This window comes from Pelodiscus sinensis, chromosome 1 (assembly GCF_049634645.1).
Source record: "Pelodiscus sinensis isolate JC-2024 chromosome 1, ASM4963464v1, whole genome shotgun sequence".
NCBI classification, from domain to species: domain Eukaryota; kingdom Metazoa; phylum Chordata; order Testudines; family Trionychidae; genus Pelodiscus; species Pelodiscus sinensis.
In genome coordinates, this window is record NC_134711.1 from 208,870,953 (window position 1) to 208,887,383 (window position 16,431).

The window sequence follows — 16,431 nt, forward strand, 5'->3', positions numbered from 1 at the left end:
GCCAGTGTGTTGGAATATATTCCAACAATCTGTCTCTTTCTTTTCTCCAGGGAGATAATGTTCTGGTGAACACCTATAGTGGGGTAGTAAAAATTTCTGATTTTGGCACTTCCAAGCGGCTCGCAGGGATCAATCCATGTACTGAGACATTTGCAGGTAAGAGGGATTGAACACATTTCTTAAGTCTCCCCTTTGGTGATGGTGGTTCGATGCTCTAGTTAGCATTCTTATTTAGGGTTCAGTTTTGAATTCCTCACAGACCCAAAGTTCCTGGGGAAGCCACCGAGAGCTTTGGGTCTGCAAAGAAAGAATCAGACAGCTTCTGCTTTGAAGAAAACAGAAAGTAAGTTGGTGCAGGTTACATGTAAGGATTGGCTTTTTTCTTTTTCTAAGAATCCTATTTGAACCTTCTAATTTAAAACCCAGACCAAAAATGTCTTTGGAAAGTTTTATTGCAAAATCTTGAACTCCTGTACCTCACAAAATACCACAGACTGGAACATAAGGTTTGGTGATAGCTTAATTTTGGCTGACAAAGCTTTCAAAACTTTATTGTGGTTGGATCATCAATAAGATGTTTTCCCTATAGTCAATTAGCATGCTGTGTGTTTAAATCATAAATTAGGGTTGTGCCAATAACCAATACTTGAAATGTAAGCTGCAGTTGAACCTACATATTTTATGTATGTCGTCCTTTGTAAGAAAGCTGGAGGAATTACATAATTGCTGCCAGAGTGTGATGATGGAAAAACTTTTTTTTATCACTCTGAATACACCCTTGAGAAGCTAGAAACCGTCTTTTGTCTCCCTACCCTGTATGGCCAATCACCATGTCTATATAACTTTTTCCAAACTTGAAAATATTGCTGCTGTTCTGCCAGTAGATAACCTGTACTGTGATTTTTAGGAAACAGATGATAGCTCTAGGGATGTGAAAATATATTATCCTTCCAGTTTTTTGCTCTTCTGACAGAGCAAAGAATTGAGTAATTACATAAGCATATTTTCCTTTTCCTGTCTATAGCTTCATTGTTACACAGCAAGTTTTCCTTCCCCCTTGACTTTGCAAGCTTTTATTTCCTTTATTGTGTAAGAGTTCTTCTTGATTTTATGCAAATAAGTATCTGGCTAAAAACAACCAGCCTTGTATTTTCAAACAATGTGATCTCTTTTTTTACAGACCATGACAAACAATGGGTCAGTCAGTTGGTCTGTTTTGTAATTAACTTCTCATACTAAAGTATTCAACATAAAGACTCATGTTTCATTTATTTGATATTAAAACATAGTTTAGGGAACTATACATTCATGAATTACCAAATGAATAAGAAGGAATTTTAACTAAAATTTACTAGTTTTAGATAAATATTTCCATCGATTTAATGTTTTTCATTAAAGACCAGTACTGTTTCATGTAAATATTGAAGTACTTGAAAGAAAAGTTGTAATCACTTTAGATATTACAGTTGTATTCAGTATCTTTGTGGACTGTATGGCATTAAGTTTATGAATGGCCTATGTATCACTGGCTTCAGGGAGTAGCCAAGTTAGTCTGTACAGGATAAACTTAAAAAACAACAAATGGTCTGGTAGCACTTTATAGACTAACAAAACATGTAAATGGTACCATGAGCTTTTGTGGGCCAGAGACTGTATAAAACTCTGGGGAAAGAGTTACCATAGCTCCTAGAGGAGCCAAAACAGTGAAGGGTGATTAAAGTAATCACTTAGGTTGTAAACACTCCCAGCGAGGCTGACATATATTGACTCAGAATGAGTTTTCCAGATGTCAACAGACTAAGAAAAGCCTTTTGATATAAAAAAGGCTGAGCTGTCTTTATATATATTCAGCAAATGGACAGGACCATCTCCCCAACCCTTGTGAAAGTCCTGGAATGATTTTGACTTACTAGGGTCCGTTAAGACTGAGGGTTGATCACTAGTGAGTTTTAACATGTGTTAAGGAACTTTGTTGAGTTTTATCTATTTTCTCTGTAATGCTTTTACCTTAAGGATAAATTTATTTTGCTTTTATAGGCCAGGAATGAATAACTTATAGACATTGTTGTAATCCCTGGAGAAAAGTAATTGACAGGTGCTGGACCTTAGTCAGACGTGCTGAGGAAATCCCAATGGAGTTCAGAGGGACTGCAAGCCTAACCCAGTGGTCTCAATGGAGAGAAATCTGGCTCTGTGCCCAAGAAAGGTGATAGCTAGAAGTGTGAAACCTTAAAAATTGATAAATTAAATAGTAATAAATCACCAGGACCAGACAGTATTCACCCAAGAATTCTGATGGATCTCAAATATGAACTTGCAAGAACTAAAAACTGTGGAATGTAACCTATCACTTAAATCAGCTTCTGTACCAGATGACTGAGAGATAGTTAATACAATGCCAATTTTTAAAAAAAGGATCCAGAAGCAATTACAGGCTGGTAACTTCAGTAGCAGGAAAATTACTTGAAACTTCCATAAAGAACAGAGTTATCAGAAACTTCAATGAACACAGTGTGTTGGGGGAAGATTCAACACAGCTTTTGTAAAGAAAAATCATGCTTCACTGATCTATTAGAATTCTTAATGAGAGTGAGCAAACATGGACAACAGTGATCCGGTGAATATAGTGGAGCCTCAGCAAAGTCTCTTAAGTAAAGTAAACTATCATGGGATAAGAGGGAAGGCCTTCTCATGGATCAGTAACTAGTTAAAAAGCAAGAAACCAAAGGTAGGAATAAATAGTCATTTTTCACAATGAAGAGAAGTAAATGGTGGTGTTCCAGAGGAATTGTATGGGGACTATGCTATTCAATATATTCATAAATGATTTGGAGAAAGGGAAAACAGTAAGGTGGCAAAATTTGCAGAGGATACAAAATAACTCACTTAAGTCCAAAGCGAACTGCAAAGTTATGAAGGGATGGCAGCCAAATAGCAGATGAAATTCAATGTTAAATGCAGAGTAAGGCACACTGGAAAACATAATCCTTGTTTAGAGCTTCAGTTCATAGCAAATATCCTCCAGAAGTGAGAAGCAGGATTGAAGACAGAATTGAGGCTCTCCGAGGGCTTTTTATATCCTCAACCATATGAAGGGAATGCCATTGTGTTTGCTGTGGAAAACTACAGCTACAAGATGGAGTTTCACATGAGCAAGTCACCTGTTAATGTATGACTCGGTTCTTTACAGGTAGAAGCCATTGCTCCCAGACAGTCTGAACAGTTACAGGGAAGCTCATCAGATGTGGATTGGCACCTCCCAAGACCCATTGTCAGTCAAGTACTTCTACTTATCTTGAATAGTTGAGATGCTGGCCAAACCTCTTGTTAGTGTCGTCCTGAAATACAAATATAGAGCCAGTACTCGTAACTTCACATACAAAAATGATACACACATATGAAGGGCATAAACATTAACATATGTAACATAACACATATGAATGGCATAAACATAATCAGATGCTTTTTAAAGGCACTTCACCTGCCCCACTTACATGATTTGTTGCAAACATATAGTAGTAGTTGCAAAAGTAATCTACATGTTCATATCACAATCCAAAAACATCACACTCCCAATGCAAAATTGATGCAGGAAAAGTGCAACAAATACCACTTGCTGCATCCCAGGGACTCCCGTTCTTGGTTCTGTAGTTCTGTCTGTTCTAATTCAATATTAGAAATATCAGTGTATAACTGGAATGGTTTATGAAAACCATGTTTGTCTAAAACAGGCTTCATTGTAAGGTTCACTATGGAAACAACAATATCATCGAATCCTTTTACATCCTCATTTTGTTTCCTGTTGTGGAGTCTCCAACCATCTCAACATGTTCATTTTACTCATTTCGTTTCTTGTGGCTGGCCAAGATAATGCTTCATTATGTTAGATCAAATTATAGTTTTATACACTCTACCTTTCATTAGCATCTTTTTGTCAGGAGAACTGGAATCTGCTTCCACCATTTGTATCCACCCAACTTAGGTACAATACTAGTCTTCACTTCGGGGCCACCCACTGTCAGCAACCATTGATCCTAGGAATTTAAATACTTCTGTCATTTATAGGCTTGGTCTTACCAGTATTTTCTTTATATGCAGTCTATCCAAAACTATGTTTTCCCTGTTAAAAGTTGGCTTGCAAGGGCTCACCTTCTTCCAAGGTGGCACCCTACATGTCTTCTCACTCACTGCATTTATGACAATCACAAATAATGTTCAGTGCTGATCCATGGTGCAGGCCAATGCTAATTCGAAGTTCTTGACTGTATCCCCATTTAATTTTGACTGTGATAGACACTCCATCATATATTTTCTTGATTAAAGTAATGTATTCTTCTGTCACATCTTTCCATTGCAAACTCCACCAATCTAGTTCTCTTGGAACATTACTCTAAGCCCTCTCTGGTCCATAAAGACTGTTAATTAGTTGCCATCTCTCTTTTCAATGCTTTTCTTTCCCAGCACAAGTCCATATTGAGCATTCCAAATTTCAGCCATTTCACACACAAGCTTTTCATTAATCCTTTCCTATAATTTTCATTAATCCTTTCCTATAACTTTCATGGTGATCTATCTCTGATTAGTATTAAAAAAGCAATAGATTTGAGACTGGTGTTCTTCACTGGTGTAAGTTAACTGATAGCTTTCCCTCTGCTGAAAGTGTGTGTTTGTGATCATCAAACCCAATACCAGAGAAGTCTATAGGAACCCCTTCAGAGTTTCTGGTTTCAATGTCATGCCCTCCATGGACTCCTTCATGTCCAGTCTTCTCATTTCCAGTGCGTGTATATAAATCTGTTCCCATACTGATCTTCTTGTTGGGTAGCATGTTTTCAGTAAAGCATAACTTCTCAAAAAACGTTTTATCTTTGATCCTCTCCTAACTGTTGGTGCATACCAACTTACTATCCAGATAGTTATCTCTTCCAGACACTCTTTCTGACTCACCAGTCAATCCAACATTCTGGTAACCTCAGTCACAGGCCTCTGCTTGGTTTCATCAAGAATAACTCCAATAGGAGATTGAACTCCCTAGGTAGTAGATTTTGTGATTCCTCACTACTTTCTGTAGCTTCTCTGTTTGGTCTTTTGCACACCTTTTGCACACCTCGCGGTCCTGCCGCCCGTCTACTCTGGCTAGGAAGAGGAAGCTTGAAGTGGGTGTTTTTTTTTTTTTTTTTTTTTTAACTTCTCATAGAGGAGCTGTCTGCTGAGGCTTGTCAGCCTTAGCAGACAGCTCACCTAGGAGAACGAATACTCCCATTTCAAGCCCAAGTCCTGGCTCAACCAGACTTATGTAAGGCTCAACCAGACTTTAGTTGTCATCACGGGGTCTCACACCTTGCTGAGAGATGTCACCAGTTTGTCTGTGACTGCTTACTGACTATTTGCAGCTGTCCTGCATACCTGCAGGATGTTCCCCTATCTGCCATCTAGGTGTGCATGTGGAGGGAGTTGGCCATTCCTACACAAGGAAGTAATTCATTTGCAGAAATATTCTGAAATCTGTGTTGACTTGCGAACAGTGTGAAAATGATAAGCTGTCACTTTAAATCGTAAAGGGTTTCCTGATTCTATTTGCAGGCTAGGATCATGCATAATGGGTCAGTATCTATATAGCAAGCCTAGAGCCAGGTGGGGGTGAATCCTGCCCTTCTGTCTTATGGAGCAGCCTGTTTTCTCTCTCTCTGTTTTTGGTTTTTGTGTATTAAGGTTCTAGATTTTTAAGTAAAAAGTGTTACTTTTGTTATTCTCTAACTTTTCCATTTGTAAGCTGTCAACATAACAAAATCCTTATTGCTACTTTCCTTTTAATTGCCCAGCCAATAGCACAACTTGGAACAGTGGCATTGAGGTATTTGTTTCTAGTGGTCTTATGAAAATATTATGTTTTAGATAATGTATGTTGTTTTTCACCTATAAACAAGCTGATCTTTTTGTTAAGTGTACCATCCTGGAATATATATTTTTTTACAAAGTGCTCTGAGATGGGCAACTATTTGAGCATGGTATAATAAGTTGCTAATGTCTGTTCTTTAAAAATGTATTGTTGTTATATTATTTTGTAAACCTATTAATAAATTAATGTTGGATTAGTTAATTAACATTCCAGGCAGAGCCTTATTCACTTTTGTTATTAGCATCTCTTCTGCCTCAGAGGAAATTGTATAATACATGTTATTCTTTCATTAGAGTTCATAAATTTCTTCATAATGTTTTGTACATGTAATATAACAAGTCTGTTAAATCTGTTTCTTGCTCAATAACTTTTGATGATTTTAAAATTACTAAGATCCCCTCACTAGGTTCTGCTTCCTCAATTTATTTCTGCTTGGACTGCCTACTATACTTGTGAAGTTAGGGGAGGTTACTTTTTGAACTTCTTTTTCCTTGAAGTAATGAGAATGGGCTTATACTCTGTTACAGAGCTGGGAACTGAAAATGACATTTTTTCCATAATGGCAAAAAAATGCCACCCTAAAAAAAAATCTTTATTTTGTATCGGATAATAGAAAATGTCTTTAAAGTGTATGAAACCTACCAGTAAATATAGTGTGTCAAACACACATTGCATCCTATCCCAGACCCGCCCTTTGGAGGGAACCCAGTCCATTATGATTTGATCCAGCTGATGAATCCCATGTGCTTCTAAGTGCCCTGGGTGGTAATAGTGACTAGTCACTGTTTCTAACAATGGGGGTCTCTCACACTCTGAAGTGCAGAACCTGTGTCTGGCCTTCCTTGGGCCTCAGGACACTTAAGTTAGTTGCATAGACCATGAAACCAGCATCACTGGCCTCTCAAGAGCTCAGTTGCTTAGACATGTTTCCCGAGAATTCACCCAGCTGTGGGGGCTCTGATTTCTTTGAGAGCAATGTCCCTGTGGGTGCTCCACAGCAGGTGTCAGTGCGTCCCAGCGCCGCAGACCAGATTCCTGATAGCAGTGCATGGGGGGGGCCGCGCTTGCGCAACAGGGAAGGCAGACGGGCACTGGTTGATGCGACCGTGCTCTTACTGTCCTCGGCTTAGCAGGGCTCTTCACTCTTCATTAATCCTTGTAGATAAGTAGTTGAATATTGTTATCTCTTCTTCCTTTACTTCATGCCTTATCCAAGTTCATCTCCCTTAAAAAAAGAAATCCCTCCTTTTTTCTCCAAGTTACAATTCCCGCTGTTTGCTCTTCACTCTATTGATAATGCTGGGGTCACCAGGCTTCAAACATTGGTCAGCCTGCAATGAGGCTATGCCTGTCTCTGATGGACATTGTATGTGTGTCGAATGCCTTGGCGAGTCCCATATTCAACAGGACTGACAACACTGTGCTAAACTCAAGGTGCGAACATGCAGAGACAGGGACCTCTGCCTGAAAATTATTACCATAAAATCGCGAGTATAATGCACACTTTTTTTCCAACTTTTTTGGGGTCAGGGTCAGGGTGCACATTATATATAGGTGTTATTTTTAAAGTTTTATTTTGGCAGCACCCTGACTCACTGCCTTCCCAGTGCTCCTTCAGGCTGTACCCGGAAACTTTCCCGCTGCAGCGCGGCACGGGGATTGCTGCTCCATCAGGCTCCCGGACAAGGCGAGGAGCTGGCAGCACCACCACCAGGCTGCAGCACCCTGGCTCACTGCCTGCCCGTTGCTCCTTCAGGCTGAGCCCAGGGGTTCCCGCGGCAGGCACGGGCTAGGCGAGCACCAGGGAGGGAAGAGGCTGTGCAGCCCAAACCTCCCGGGTGAGTCTGCAGGTGGGAGCGGCGCGTCCCCTCCCTCCCACTCTCCTGCAGCCCATGGCTGCCTCCTTGAAGCAAGTGAGGCTGGGGTTGGTGCTGGCGGGTCAGCTTCTGCCCACAGGTGGCTGTCCTGCAGCCAGAAGTTTTGGGGGTGCTAAGCTCGATGGCTTCAAACCCCGGGGCACATTATACATAGGAGTTCAGATTTTTTCATTATGCTAAGATTCCAAAGTCAGGGTGCGCATTATATTTGTGATTTTACAGTGTGTTAGAAAAAGGCGCAACATTCCACCTTGGATCCTGGCATGCGGATTCCTGATAAGGGGATACCCAAAAAAGGGAAAATGTCACCAAAGAAATGTGCTTCTTTGTTTCCTCGCAAGCCATAGTTGCCTAAGTGGCGTGCAACAAAAAAATTGGTACCGACAGACCATCTTGTCTCAGCACTTACGATGCCCTGAGCATTTCTGGTACTGATAGGGTTCTCTCCAGACACGGTGCCCACATTGAGGATACAGGCCCTTGCAGGCCTGCCTCTCATCCTTCGGCATCCACTGCTGCGCCAAGTAATCAAACAACTGAATCCCTGGCACTGAGGATTACTGGCATGGCAAGGCACGGCAACAGCCAGTGGCACAGCCAATTGGCACCATTCCGTCAACTAACGGTGCCGCAGCTACCTCAGTGCCACAATCTCCATCGGTTCCGACTACAACTGCACTAGCTCCAGTACCATTTACGGTACCAACGGCCCTGGCACCGTCCACTCCAGCACCTGGGTACTTACATCACAGAAACCTTACAGTGTTGTCTATGTTTAATTCTCCATTTCTTGGTACTAATACATCACCTCCGTCAGTGGCACCAAAACATCTCTCATTGCCTATGCTTTTATCCAGTGATTATGGCAATGAAGGCAATTTTTTATTCTCACCCCCAAGTTATTGCCTGATACCAAAATGTCTGCTCCATCAACTCATCCCAGTTTCAAGCACCCCATTACTTCCAGTGTGCCCCCTTTGGGCTCACACCCATGGATGCCATCGCTTATGCCTTATGCTGCACAATGGCAATATTGGAGCGTATGGGTTCATGACCACAAAAAGAGACATTCAAAAAAGAAACCTACACAGCCTGCATACTCTCCTCTGCCACAAACCCTGTCGCCGCAGACAAAGTATCAGGAAACCGCACATCCACAATCTCATGAGTCGGGCCGTGATATGTCTGCAGATACAAACTCATCCTCCTCTCCCAATGAGGCAATCATGGCACCACCCTTAACCACAGCTGGAGACTTTACAGCTTCCCAGGACCTCTTTAAGAGGGTTGCAGTGGAACTCAATATTGCCACGGAGGAAATGCAGGAGACACAGTATGAACTCACCAATATCCTCCAAGCAATGCTGTCATCCAAGATTGCTCTGCATATTAATCCAGCTATTATAGAGCCTGCCTTGTGGCACACCCCTGCAACTATCCCCCCAACTCTTAAGAGGGAGGATAGGAAATATTACGTCCCCTCAAAGGAGTCAGAATTCTTCTTCACCCACCCATCCCCAAACTCTCTTGTGGTGGATGCTGCCCATCAAAGGAACAAGCAGCATCAGCCTCATTCTGTCCCAGCTGATAAAGATAGCAAAAGGCTGGATTTGTTTGGCAGGAGAGTCGACACCTCATCCATGTTGCAGTTCAGAATTGACAATTACGCTGCATTCCTCAGTAAATACGATTTTAACAACTACTCAAAATTCAACACTTTTATTGGGGATATACAAGAAACAACAATTCAGGGTGGTCATTGTGAAAGGACACGCAATTTTGAGAACAGCTCTACCTCTCAATGCTGCAGATACTGCCACTAGATCAATATTGACTGCAGTTGTTATGAGACGGACCTCTTGGTTTAACTCTTCTGTATTTCCACATGAAATTCAGGCAACTGTGGCAGATCTACCATTCAAGGCTAAGAAGTTCTGTTCAACCAAGACCGTCATGGTCCTTCATTCCATGAAAGATTCCCGGGCAACACTACGCTCTCTCAGCATCCAGACACTTGCAATCAGGAGGAGGCAGTATCGACGCCAACCATATCCAAGACCAAGGTATTCAACCTACACCTATCAATGCCAGAGACAGGACCAACAGCCGCAACAACAACGTGGTCATGACAGGCAACAGCATAGATGCAACCAGAGCAGCGCTACCAATTAGCTGCCCCAATTGAATAAGCAAATTTGATCCATCGGTTGAGAGACCGAAAATGATTCTGTCCACTCCACAGTTGCCAATTAACAATCAACCATTCACCCATCACCTTCTGCCAACTGACAGAACATAACATCTTACATAACTTCTATAAACAGTCCTATCAGGATACAAAATGCCTTTTCTCTCCATCCCTCCCTCCCATCCTCCTATCCCGTCACTCTTCAGGGACCACTCTCATGAGACCATCCTACAATAGGAAGTCGAGCACCTCCTCCAATTGGGCGCCATAGAAGTAGTCCCACAGGAATACCGCAGGAGTGGTTTTTACTCACATTATTTTCTCACACAAAAGAAGACCAGGGGATGGCATCTAATTTTGGATCTGAGAGCCCTTAAGAAATTTGTAAAGAGGCAAAAATTCAAGATGGTAATGTTGACTACCGTTACCCTTTCTCTGGAACTGGACTATTGGTTTTCATGTCTCGACTTACAGGATGCCTATTTTCATGTTACTATTCATCCTGCTCATTGATGGTTTCTCCGTTTCATCTTAGGTACACAACACTACCAATATACAGTCCTCCGCTTTGGACTCTCCACAGTGCCGAGAGTTTTGTCCAAGATATTGGCAGTGGTTATGGCCCATCTCAGGAAACAGGACATTATTATCTATTCTGAAATAGTGTTGAAGTGTAGATGTACCCTCAAAAAGAACCTGTAAACTCATTTGCTACTCTCTGTGGCCCTTTTTTTCCACATATCTTTCTAATTCATTGTTTGTAGAGTTGGAGGTAGGGTTAGCTTATCTACGTCAAGCGAGAGCTTTCACGTTGTGCAGTAAAAATATTTTCTCCCAACTAAGACATGGGAAAATACAATCTTATGAGTTAGTGTTGGTGGTAGAGTTTCAATTAGAGGGACAGTCTTTCAGTAATATAAGGTACATTTGAAATTACAGACACTACATTTGAAGAAGGGATTAAATGATGATGTTGTATCTGTTTGATAGATAAGAAAAGCAAATATATAACTTGTGTGCTCTTCATTTTTTGTCTTGATTCAGGCACTTTGCAGTATATGGCTCCAGAGATTATAGATAAGGGGCCTCGAGGATATGGTGCACCAGCTGATATCTGGTCACTGGGTTGCACTATCATTGAAATGGCAACAGGAAAACCTCCATTTCATGAGTTGGGGGAGCCGCAAGCAGCTATGTTTAAAGTAAGAATAAATTTTATTTGCTGGATAGCTTGTGAAACTTGACATAGTACCCGTTAATTAAATTTTGATATAGTTAATATTTACAAGTTAAATATTTTGAGCAATTTAATCTGCACTGGCAATGTAATTACCTCTTGTTGGAGAAGTTATTCTGCACAGGGTCAGGGTCCAAACTGGGATCTCATTATGCATGTGAATGCTTCAAGATGCAACACTCAGCAAAGTGCCATTTCCAAAGGGCAGGAAAGTGCTGCAAAATTAGGATTTCTGAAAATTGCTGTTCCTGACCACACCTCTCACTCCCTGTGTTCCTCCAGTCCTCTCAGCACCTTCCTTTTCTACTCTTCTCCTTACGCCTTCTTTCTTGGCACTTCAGAGAGCCCCCCAGTTGTTATCTGACAAATGTCCTCTCTGCTGCCTTAAAAGCTTCCCTGCCAGAAAATCTGTTTATCTTTTCTTTCCAATGCTCCCATCCTGTCAGATGCCAAGAGTCACCTGGGAGACACTGAGCACTTTCAGCTCCCAATAGTTTCCATGGGGGTTGAGGGCACACTACCCTTTATTCCCTTAGGTTGCATGGTCTTTGGACAGGGATGTGTCTTGCACCATTTGGTAATGTGATGTATACATTGGCAGTGCTATGTGACTGGTCAGCAATAAAAAATAAAAAAGGCCTTTTAACTAACTACTAAAATAATCTTATTTTTATAACATCAGATTTATTTTGTTCACTTTATGTTCTGAGTACCAGTTGTGGCACTTGACAAGATGTGTATGATCTAATGATAATGATATGGAAATGCAAAGTCAGGAATCTCTTCCTGACTCTGCCACGGGCTTCCTTTGTGTCCTCTAACAAAACATTTAACATCTCACTAGGCACAGTTTCCCTATCTGTGTAATAAGAAAAATATCATCCCCCTAACCAGGTGTAGCACATTTTAATTCATTAATACTTGTAAACTGCTTTGTGATCTTCTAGTAAAAGTCACTGTGTAATTGGTATTATAATAATAGCAAAAACTGTCATAATAAAATCAAATATCAACCATTAAACACAGTAAATTAGGCTCCAATCAGCAAAGCACTTAAACACATGTATTATTTTAAGCACAAGTAGTCCCATTTAACTCAAAAGGAAAGGAAATGGAAGAGGGAGGAATTTATAATGGTCTTTTAGTTATGTAGTCTGGCTTACTACATTTTCAGATCCATGAAAAGCAAAAGTGATTTCCATGTCACGGTCTATGTCAATTGTGGTTTGTTTCTGTCAGCAGACACCTTTTCTAGTGTCTGGCTCTTTGTAAAACTGATCTTCTCTTCATGAGAAGTGTGATATATCTTTTCTTTAAGATATGCTTCTGAGCCATTATTAAAATATTGGTCAAAATTCTGGATTCCCTGTCAGAGTTCTCGATGCCCTGGTGGGCTGTGCACAAGTTCACAGAATGACTAGTGTGGGAGATAAGCAGGGCCTTGCATATTCCCTGCTTTTGCAATTATGGCATTTCCGCTGAATTCTCTTTTGCCACAAAATTGTATTCCTGAACCATGTCTAATTTTTAATGTTTAAATTAATGTTTAATGTTCCTTAATTTTTTTAAAGTTGTGTTTCTTGCCTTTCTGCTTGTGATGACAACCTTGGAAAAATGCAGTGAGTAAAATAATAGGCTGTTTGAGTTGGCCAAGAATCTGAAACACTTAAGGGTGTGTCTACACTGCACCCGTAGCTCAAAATAAGTAACGCAATTTGAACTACACAAATTGGGTAGCTTATTTCAAGTCAATTTCAAAATAGCTTAAATAATCTTCTATTCTGAAACATCCCTTACTCCTCGTGGAATGAGGTTTACTGGGATGTTGGAATAGCAAGCCCATTATATTCTGAAATAACAGGCTTCCTGTTAAGATGCGGGATAGCTATTTTGGGATACCTCATTTCATGAGGAGTAAGGGAAATCAGAGGAAGGGTGCTCTTCTACAGGCTTCCTGCTGAGTACTCAGCGCCAAAAGCCGAAATATGCTATTTCAACTTAAGCTATGCAATTGACATAGCTGAAGTTGTTGTGTAGCTTATTTTGGCTTTAGTCCTGCTGTGTAGATGTGCTCTAACTGTGAGAGGTGTAAACTGTCTCTTTCATCTCACTCGGGATTCTGTGTACATCATGGAATTTGGCATTTTTCAAAGAATGTCACATAATTTAGCATTTTAATAATTAATTGTGATGTTTTATTGCAGCTGCACATATAGTGTTTTTGGTTTTCTGTCTCCTTCCATACTGGAACCTGCCTGCATCTATGTCTTGCTTGGCACTTTTCCCGAAAGGGGAACAAGCCAATTGGATTATGGTGCATATTCTCCTTGCTGTTCTATAGAACCAATCAGGAAAGGAGCCAGACTCCAATTTGCATCCAGGAAGCTGGCAGTGAAGGCTGGGTAGATAGGCGGCCTAGGTGGAAAAAAAGCCTGTGAATTTGCTGCTTGGAATCTTGTACTGCACAGGAAATGTCAGGTCTGGTTTGAAAGGCGGCATACCTTTGGATGTGCATGGAAACATAGCTTGGAAGTAGTTAACGCATTGGCATTTTATATATACTCTACACTACAATTCAAATACAGGCTCTATTGTTCAGCATTTTGGCTTCAGCATGCATTACAAGCAGGCTTTACTGGATCTCACAAAGCTAAATTCCAATGGTAAATTTATAAAAATGCCACAGTGTGTTAATACAGTTAGCCAATGTGAATGTTTAGACAATTCTCTATTTCAGCAAGCTGCTGTCACTTGTTTAACCACTTAGCTATCATCTGCCTTGTGGCTAGCATAATTTTCAGGCTCATTTTGCATGTTTTCCAGTCTATTTTACATAAATATGTCAAGGCTGAAAAGAATAACTTTGCCAGATTTGTACTGCATGTGCAGAATGTACGGTACAACTGTGTCCTAAAGGATACACCTACTCTACCAAGAACCCCACTCTCCCCCACAGCAAGTAGTCTCAGAACTCCAGTCAGCTATGCCAGTTTCCTGCTCTGGGGCTAAAAATAATGTGGATATTCAGACTCAGGCTGGTCCCTGTCTTCTGAACTGGGACAGGGGTTAGTGCTCAAGGTCAGGGTCCAGCCCTCACCTGAATGTTCACACTGCTGTGGGTTGCTTGGTTTGTGGTGTTTCATGTTTGTGTGCATTGTAGACATACTCAAAAATAGTTATGTACAGTCTGCCCTGGGATTAAAAAATCAGTAGCTCAAGCTGATGCATGCAGAGGGACCAGGTTACTATAGAGCAGTGTTTCTTAAACTGTGTTCTGTGGAACACTGGTGTTCCGTGAACAACTCGCAGGTTTTGTTACTTCTTTGTTTTTGTCTTTTTTGGTTTGACAACAATTTTTTTTTTGAGGAAACTTTTTGTAGGTGTTCCGGATTAAAAAATATTATTGTTTGGTGTTCCGTGGCCTCAAAAAGTTTAAGAAACGCTGCTATAGAGTAACATTTTGAAATAAATATCTGTCTAATCACATTATCCAAGTGTAGGATCATGTTGATTATGTAATTTCTAGGTGGCTGTCATTGCAAGGTCTTAGCTGACATGAGGCCTTAGCACTGGGTATAATGAACGCATCTGGCCATGGCTAAGGGCTGACTGTTTGCCCTTGTGCTAGCATGGGCACAGGGTAGTTTGGCACCTGCAAAGTAGGGTAGGGTCTGGGCACCAAACCAAGGCAATGGGGTATCAAGGAACTCAGCATTACACCTGGAAGTTGGTTTTGATACTTGGGGAGAAGTGTATACTGGGAGAGACGGTGCTGGCTGGCTGGCATAAAAAGAATAGAAGGGCATAGCAGCTAGGAGGGAGAACAAAGTCTGGAGCACTTGTGGTGGGGATGGGCAGACCCAGGTGTTGCACAATGCTTAGATAGTTGGATCTGTTCATGTCTTAGAATCATAGAATACTAGGACTGGAAGGGACCTCGAGAGGTCATTGAGTCCAGTCCCGTCTAGACCATCCCTGATAGACATTTATCTAACCTATTCTTAAATATCTCCAGAATGGGGATTCCACAACCTTCCTGGGCAATTTATTCCAGTGTTTAACCACCCTGACAGTTAGGAAGTTTTTCCTAATGTCCAACCTAAACCTCCCTTGCTGCAGTTAAAGCCCATTGCTTCTTGTTTTATCCCCAGAGGCCAAGAAGAACATTTTTTCTTCCTCCTCCTTGTGACACCCTTTTAGATACTGAAAACTGCTATCATGTCCCCCCTCAATTTTCTCTTTTCCAAACTAAACAAGCCCAATTCTTTCAGTCTTCCTTCATAGGTCATGTTCTCTAGACCTTTAATCATTCTTGTTGCTCTTCTCTGGACTCTCTCCAATTTCTCCACATTTTTCTTGAAATGTGGTACCCAAAACGGGGCACAATACTCCAACTGAGGCCTAATCAGTGCAGAGTAGAGCGGAAGAATGACTTCTCGTGTCTTGCTCACAACACACCTGTTAATGCCTCCTAGAATCATGTTTGCTTTTTTTGCAACAGCATCACACTGCTGACTCATATTCAGCTTGTGATCCACTATAACCCCTAGATCCCTTTCTGCCACACTCCTTCCTAGATAATTGCTTCCCATTCAGTATGTGTGAAACTGATTGTTCCTACCTAAGTAGAGCACTTTGCATTTGTCCTTATTAAACTTCATCCTGTTTATCTCAGACCATTTCTCCAATTTGTCCAGATCATTTTGAATTATGACCCTATCCTCCAAAGCAGTTGCAGCCCCTCCCAGCTTGGTATCATCTGCAAATTTAATAAGCATACTCTCTATGCCAGTATCTAAATCGTTGATGAAGATATTGAACAGAGCTGGTCCTAAAAAAGACCCCCGCGGAATCCCACTTGTTATGCCCTTCCAGCAGAATTGTGAACCATTAATAAATACTCTCTGAGAATGGTTATCCAGCTAGTTATGCACCCACCTTATAGTTGCCCCATCTAAGTTGTATTTGCCTAGTTTGTTGATAAGAATATCACGCAAGAATATCAAGTGCTTTACTAAAGTCTAGGTATACCACATCCACCACTTCTCCCTTATCCAAAAGACTCGTTGTCCTATCAAAGAAAGCTATCAGATTGGTTTGACATGATTTGTTCTCTACAAATCCATGCTGGCTGTTCTCTATAACCTTAAGTCTTGACTTCAGTTGGGCCGGTGTAACCTGTCAGGGTGGTTAAACACTGGAATACGTTGCCTTGGGAGGTTGTGGAATC

General features: G+C 41.1%; 1 protein-coding gene across 5 annotated transcripts in view; it reads left to right on the forward strand.

Annotated features, from left to right (window-relative positions):
• MAP3K15 (mitogen-activated protein kinase kinase kinase 15) overlaps positions 1 to 16,431 on the forward strand; it is a 158,495-nt gene that overhangs the window by 109,595 nt on the left and 32,469 nt on the right. For all 5 annotated transcript variants that reach the window (XM_075913494.1, XM_075913486.1, XM_075913503.1 and 2 more), the window contains 2 exons: positions 51 to 156; positions 11,009 to 11,166. In XM_075913494.1, the coding sequence (XP_075769609.1) occupies positions 51 to 156; positions 11,009 to 11,166 (264 nt within the window). The remainder of the gene's footprint in view (positions 1 to 50; positions 157 to 11,008; positions 11,167 to 16,431) is intronic.